At 33.0% G+C, this 7,322-nt stretch overlaps 1 protein-coding gene across 3 annotated transcripts; it reads left to right on the forward strand.

Moving 5' to 3' along the window:
- Positions 1–265: 265 nt before the first annotated feature.
- LOC132600599 (uncharacterized protein At2g27730, mitochondrial) lies at positions 266–4,296 on the forward strand. 3 transcript variants are annotated; one of them, XM_060313877.1, is made up of 4 exons: positions 266–399; positions 1,786–1,917; positions 2,543–2,581; positions 3,795–4,296. In XM_060313877.1, the coding sequence occupies exons 2-4, from the start codon at positions 1,816–1,818 to the stop codon at positions 4,005–4,007; spliced, it is 354 nt and encodes a 117-aa protein (XP_060169860.1). In that variant the 5' UTR covers positions 266–399; positions 1,786–1,815; the 3' UTR covers positions 4,008–4,296. The 3 variants fall into 3 exon arrangements, with proteins under 3 accessions (XP_060169860.1, XP_060169861.1, XP_060169862.1); XM_060313878.1 differs by having other exon boundaries at positions 272–399; positions 1,792–1,917; XM_060313879.1 differs by lacking the exon at positions 266–399 and adding an exon at positions 526–588.
- Positions 4,297–7,322: the final 3,026 nt, after the last annotated feature.

A 7,322-nucleotide genomic window follows, 5' to 3' on the forward strand; every position in this document is an offset into this window, starting at 1 on the left:
ATACAAAGTCTAACTATACCATGACTGTCTACAAGCCTCTACTGGAGTATATGACGTATCCATATGCACACAAAAGTCGGGACAGTTGAAATTTTACAAAACTCTACTTTAAGTCCTAACTTTTCTACAAAACTCGCCTTGCGGTGTTTTTTTTTTACTGAGTCAGGTTTCGAACCATAAACCAGATGATATTAGGCGAAAGACAAAAATTAAACAAACCCAAATTGAGGAACAAAAATTAAAGACCAGTGCATTTGAAGGACAAGCCACACAAAATTAAAAATCAAATGTGGGCTAGTCCACTGAATAAACGGCCCACATTCTAGAAATGCTCTTTTCGGAGAGAAAGCGAAGTAAAGCATCACTCAGCGATTCTCTCACCGACCTGAAACAACTGAGGTGAATAAACACACTCTTTTCTATGCTCTTACCTTATGCAATATCGATGCCCTATGAATCATTAGTTTTTTTTTTTCAGATGTTTAGATACATAGGTTGTTGTTGTTGTTATAGGTGCATAAAACGGTGCAATGTTTTGAAAGCTTTTAAGTACAAGGATTGACATTTTCTGCTTGGATCTTCTATACGGTTAGATATATATATTACTATGTTATTAGAGCCTTTAGAGGTGCATAAAACAATGTAAATTTTTGGAAGATTGTAAGTGCAAGGATAATAGAATGCTAGGTATATGCTCCTATGCATGTAAAATGCCTGTATTGTTAGGGTTTTTTTAGGGTTTCATTTTATCATTTTCGTGCCGGCTTGATACGGTGGCGTTTAGTAGAGTTTTGACAATTTTGTGAGCTGTCAAATAATAGTAGATTTTACTTCATTTTTCAATAGTGACGATTTTCTATGCCGTATAAATCGGATATTGTATTGAATTTTAAGTGCTAGGATAATAGAATGCTAGGTATTTGTCATTTTGACAATTTTGTGAGCTGTTTCTATGCCGTATGAATCAGATATTGCATTGATCTTTGCTGTTTAAATGATTGCTGGTACTTCCAGATGGTCAGATACATACTGTGTTATAACAGGTGCATAAAATAATTGCTAGGATAATAGAATGCTTGGTATTTGTCAGTTTGACATTTTTGTGAGCTGTTTCTATGCCGTATGTGATCATTGGTACTTCGAGTTGGTCAGCTACATACCATGTTATTGTAGGTGCATAAAACAGTGTAAAATTTTGGAAGGATTCAAGTGCAAGGATATTAGAATGCTAGGTATTTGTCAGTTTGAAATGCTTGTGGTTTTGATGATAGCAGTAATTATCATCATTGCGGTAACAAGTGGAACTTCATTTGCGCATTTGACCATCTGGATAATAGTATATGTCAACTACATGATGAAGACTAGGGCCGTTTGTGTGATTAGATCATCCAAACAGATTATCGAATCAGGATTTGTGCTAGCTGTTGTAGGAATGGGTATCTGACATTCTATTTTTGTACTCGAGAGGCTATCCGAAAGTACAAGCAGTTCGCTAGTGATAGGACCACATTTTGTAGGTCAATCTGTTTGTGAATATCATTGATTAATGTGCATAGATTAGGAATTAGCATAATCTCAGTTCTTTGGAAGCACAGTTTTCCCTCTGGCCTAGCTATCCTATAAAAAACTGATTTTGGTATGGCAAGTTACTGATTGACAATTGCATAAATTTCAAGTGATGCTGGTATTAACTATTAACCCAAACTGAGAAAGGGATATACATGGTTTCTTAATTCTTCAAATGCGTTGATATCCATTTTATTTGAATTTGGCTTCATTTGTTAGTGACAGGAAGATTTTGAGACGAAAGTTGAGATGGCAGCCAGGAATGCTTTCAGATATGTTTCTCGTAGGCTCTCAAGCAATGGCAAGGTGTTAAGCGAGGAGGAAAAAGCTGCTGAAAATGTGTACATCAAGGTAACTCTTTAATTGTGATTTATAACTTACCTAACTTCCTTATTAAAAAAAACCTTACCTACTTGTGCACATAATGCAAGTATACTATTTCATTTTGGTAGTGCTAAATTTTTTTTTTTTTTTTTTCATTTTGTTGGTTGTTACTCTATTTGATGCAGTGGGTCCTGGTTTTGCTTTCTTTGAGATGTTCCATTTTTCTCATATTGCTCATTTGCCATTTGCCATTTGCCATTTGCATGCAGTATGCATACAGTTTTGCCTCCTAAGTCCCAAGTATCATGGATGAAAGCTCTTTTTTGACAGTTAAAATGTACTCACTGCTAAATGCTATCAGTTCAGTTCCTTTTCTACCCTTTAGTTCAAAAGTAGGAAAGAACTTTTACGCTAGTTCTGTTTTGTAGTTTTGTTGCAAACCAACATATTGCTAGTCACATATTTTTCCTTCTTTCTTGTGGGTATCTGGGCAATTGTTTATAGTAAATGTTGTGCATTCTTTATTTACTTATGCACTTTTGCTGTTTCTAGATCATAAATTGTAAGTGTAAGTAGAGCTGAAGTGTTCAGTCATGAGATATGTTGAAAGTCTTTCTCGTCTTGTCTAAATGGTACTTTTTCCACTTTACAGAAAATGGAGAAGGAGAAGCTGGAGAAGCTTGCACGCAAGGTATGGAAATTTTGATATATTTAGCGATTCATTATGCTCCTCCTTTCACCCAACTCTGTGCCTCTTCTCTTTAGGTGTGTCTTAACCTTTGATAATTTCACTCATTGGTTGAGAGTTGGCAACTATGAAGAGGGGACATGAGGTTAAGGCTAGAGGTTACCAACTTGGTGTTATCAAAATAGCCTTTTTGCTGATTCAGTTTTGTTCAAAACTTATACTAATATATATATGACGTATTTTTCACTTGTATTTATTTAGTATGATAATGATATAAATTGAGCTTAAATGAAGAAGTGGAGATTCATATAGCAGACCTCGACTTGATTGGGACTGAGGCATAGTTGTTGTTGCTGGTTCCATTTTGTATACCCTAGAAAAGAAGTCTACTGAGTCACTAATATGTTGCCATGTTGCTACATGTTTGTTGCTTATCATACTTTCCACTCTACTAGATTATGTTTTGAATACGAGATTCCCTCCAACAGTTTTTGTCTCTTTGTCCTGAAGGTTATCCTTTTCTTTAGTGATTGCATTCTCTATCAGACAGATTGAGGGTTCTGATAATAGCTTGGAGAGGTTATTGACCACTTATGTGCATGGAACCCACCATTTCAAGATTCACTTGAAACGGTCATCTCCCGTTTGACAGTATGCTGACCTACTTGTGTAATGTCAAGAATCTTGAGATGTTCACAGTTCATATGAGCATTGAGCTGACTTTAGTTGACATAGAGCCCGTTTGGATTGGCTTATAAGTTGCCTATAAGCTGTTTTCAGCTTTTTTGAGTGTTTGATTGGCCAGCTTAAAGCCATTTTGTGCTTAAAATAAGCCCAAAAAATTAATTGGGTTTGTTTGGCTTAACTTATCTAAAGCAGCTTATAAGCTGAAAACAGCTTATAAGCTGCTTTTTTTAAGCCCATCCAAACAGGCTCATAGAAGTGGGCTCATCAACTTTTGATATTTAACTTATCTGAGGTTGTATAAAGAAATGAAATACATGGGTAACGAAATAAAATGCTCAATTCAACAGATCAAGATGTAACTCTAAAGTTGACTTGTTAGTTCAATGCTCTTAGCTAATGCACCTCAAGGAAAAAACAAAAACTGAGATGGGGTGGAAGTTGGGGTGTTAGGGCTATTTGCTGTGTCTCTTGACTTTGCTCCATCTTGAGTCCCTTGAAATTTCTACTTGTGATGATTGATATTCCTCAGGGTCCCAAGCCAGAAGATCAAGCTGCAACTAGCGCTGGTGGCTCAGGGTCAGTAGCTGATGCTGCACCAAGTGCCCAGTCCTCTTCCACACCCGGGGTGTCAAATGACAAGTACCGTAACTATGGTGTTCTAGCTGGACTTGTTACCGGTTTTGGTGCTTTGGGTTGGTACTTGATGTCAAAGGACAAGAAGACAGAAGAAGTGCAGGATTGAGGTATCTCTTGATAGGCAACTCCTTAAAAGGAAAAAAATAAAGCAAACTCATGTTTGGGTAACAGTACCCTCGTCTCTTTTCCTTTTGTATGGTTTTCCACCGGCTGGATGTACAAAATCTCTAGAGCAGATGTAAATTTTACAACTGCTTAACTGGATTATGTTCTATGTGTGTTGCTTAAACATGGTCACATGTCGCTTTAGAGATGATTTCTCTGTTTTGATTTGTCACTTTAAAATGTAGAACACCTTTTACCTGTTTATACCATGGAAAGAATGCATTTCAATAGCTACCCATCTCGTAGGTGGTAGTTGCTTCTTTTTTTTCTGTCATCTGCTTCCTTCCATGGTTTAAGTGTGATTCAATTTCACAACAATCTTCCTGTGTCTCTATTCTTGTTTACCTTTTTTATGCTAAACGAAGAACTATTTTGCGTTTGTTCGAATGTTGCATTAATGTTACAAGTGATATTACTATTGTTCATATAATTTAGAAAGACCAATTTAATGACATATGATTAGGGGTGTCAAATTTGGCTCAAAAGGTGATGACCCGCCCAACCCGTCAAACTTTTATGGGTTGGGCTCAAGATAATTTTATATTGGGCTGATATCAGCTCAACCTAACATAGCCCATTTTAAAGTGATTTCCAACTTAGTCCAATACTAGCTCAAATCTAGCTCATTTTTAAGATTTACTTAAATTTGGGTTTATTGCTTGAGATTTAGTTTATTTGTTTAATATATACACTTTTCTTGTATCATGTATCTTATAAGTTTGTGGTGTGTTCAATATGAAGGCAAATATTTTTCACGAAAAATGTTTTTCTCGAAAAATATTTACCACGAAAATTATTTTCTTAAAAAATATTTTCCACGAAAAATGTATTTCTAAAAAATATTTTCCAATTTTTTTTTTTTTTAGAAAATAGACCCTTGAAAAAAATTGGGTCAAGTTGGGCGGGTCATGACCCAGTCCATTTTTAGTCCATTTCATCCCAACCCAATTCAACTCAAATAACTTTTGGGTCAATATTAGCCCAACTCATTTATTATCTCAGCTCATTTTTATTGGGCCAATTTCAGCCCAACTCGCTCATTTGACACCCCTACATATGATGATGCTAATCTTTCTTAGGCCATCTCCAACCTTGCACCATTTTTAGCACCAAATGCTATTTTGGTGCAAAAAATGATGTTTTGGAGCTCCAATCGTGCACTATTTTTTACACCATTTTGATGCATGAATAGTGTTGCACCAAATTTGGTGCAACACTCTTCATTGCACCATTACTATTCATTAATATATTTTTTTTATTATATAACACTTTTAATTTAACATATTATAAATTTTAATTTTTACATTTAGATTCCTAATATACTTATTTTTTTTATTATATAACACTTTTAATTTAACATATTATATATTTTAAGTTTTACATTTAGATTCCTAATATACTTATTCATCTACACCATTACTATTCATTATTATTTTATTATTATATAACACTGTTAATTTAACATATTATAAATTTTAATTTATAATTTTAGATTCCTAATATACCCAATTATTTTTTATGTAATATCTTATAATATTAATTTTACATCTTGATTTTGGAGTGTAAGTTTTATAAATTAATTTTCGTATATATTATTTTATATAAAATTGTAAGTTAATTTTATTATAAGTTATAATTGTATTAAAAAATATAACCATCACAAAAATGAAAAGTGCAAATATAAAATATAATATGTTGTTAATAAATAATACAATGTTCAATAACATAATAATTTCGAATATATAACACAATGTTCAATAACAACACAATGATCAATAACATAACAATGTTCAATACATTAAAATTGAAAATACATTAAACAACATAATAATTTAGAAAATTATAACAATAATTTAGTACTCTGGTAGGTCGTTTCCAGATCCACCAATATCATTAAAATATTGAGTGTATGGGGCAGAGGATTGTTGTGGTTGTGGCTATTGAAATTGTTGACTTCTTTTATCCATTATTCGTTTTTGTTCTTGTCGAATAAATTCACGAATATTTGGATCACCAATAGAATCTAAATTCGACAATAAAATTTTATTTTCTTCTTTAAATTCTTTTAGTTTCAAAGCTCTATCTTTGAATCCGATCAAGATATCGACAATAAAATTTTATTTTCTTCATCCTAATCTCAACCGTCGGATGTATTTCATCCTTATCTCAACCGGATAATAATAGGATAGATTTCATCTTGATCTCAACCGTTGAATGGATTTCATCCTAAGAATCATGAGCCACAATCTCAAAAGAAGAAATATTTCGCGACGAAACAAGAATCATGTCGAAAAGATGTTGAACGTGCATTCGGAGTTTTGCAATCTCGTTTTGCAATTATTGCAGGGTCGTCGCGTTTTTGGAGAAAAAAAGTGCTACATGATATATTAACATCATGTATTATACTGCACAACATGATAATCGAGGATGAGCGTGATCTTAATGCACCAATTCAAGATGCTTGGGAAGGTCCAACTCCAATAGTAGAAATGATAGTAGATGAAAATTATCGATTTGAACAATTTTTAGCTCGACACAAAAAAATTAAGAACAAAGATGTTCATTTTGCACTTCGTAATGCATTAGTAGAGCATTTATGGGAGCAACGTACTAATCATGGAAGTTGAATATTTATGCAGAAATTAAAATAAATTCTACCTTAATGTAATAGTATTTATTTAATTATATTTTATCAATGATTTCACTTTTATTTGAATTATCCATTAATATGTATAACGTATAATATTTGCTTACAATTTATATTATTTAAAATTTTATGATATAAAATAATTTTATATTAAATGATTATATAACAAAGGATTATGAATTACATGGGATGGATATGTAAAAAAGAAAAAAAAGGATTTTTTTTATGAAATTAAAAATAAAATTTAAGTAAAAGAAAATAATATAATATAAAAGAGAGAAGAATATAAAAGGAATATTCTTTTTTGGTGCAAAAAATGGTGCAATGGGTTGGAGTTAATTTGCACCATTTTGGTGCAAAAAATAATGCAATGGGTTGGAGATGCCCTTATTAATAGGCATTTGTTGGATACGGTCTTTGTAGATTTTGTCTGGTCCAGTATCCTTCGAGGTATGGCTTTTCCTTGTAATCGTTGAGCTCGTTAAGTGCCAATATATCTTTTATCCACAATTCTTTTATGCACTATGAGAGTTGTGGTAGAGGGGTAAATACACGTTTATCCTAATGTCAGAGAGTTTTTTACCCTCCAACGTGAGATTTTCAGTTTCA

This window comes from Lycium barbarum, chromosome 6 (genome assembly GCF_019175385.1).
Source record: "Lycium barbarum isolate Lr01 chromosome 6, ASM1917538v2, whole genome shotgun sequence".
NCBI lineage: Eukaryota > Viridiplantae > Streptophyta > Magnoliopsida > Solanales > Solanaceae > Lycium > Lycium barbarum.

What these genes read in the sequence shown, in the direction of transcription:
- LOC132600599 (XM_060313877.1), top strand. Translation starts at nt 1,816, where the DNA reads ATGGCAGCCAGGAATGCTTTCAGATATGTTTCTCGTAGGCTCTCAAGC. An exon ending in CTGAAAATGTGTACATCAAG is followed by an intron (nt 1,918 to 2,542) that starts GTAACTCTTTAA and finishes TCCACTTTACAG; the next exon opens with AAAATGGAGAAGGAGAAGCT. An exon ending in TGGAGAAGCTTGCACGCAAG is followed by an intron (nt 2,582 to 3,794) that starts GTATGGAAATTT and finishes GATATTCCTCAG; the next exon opens with GGTCCCAAGCCAGAAGATCA.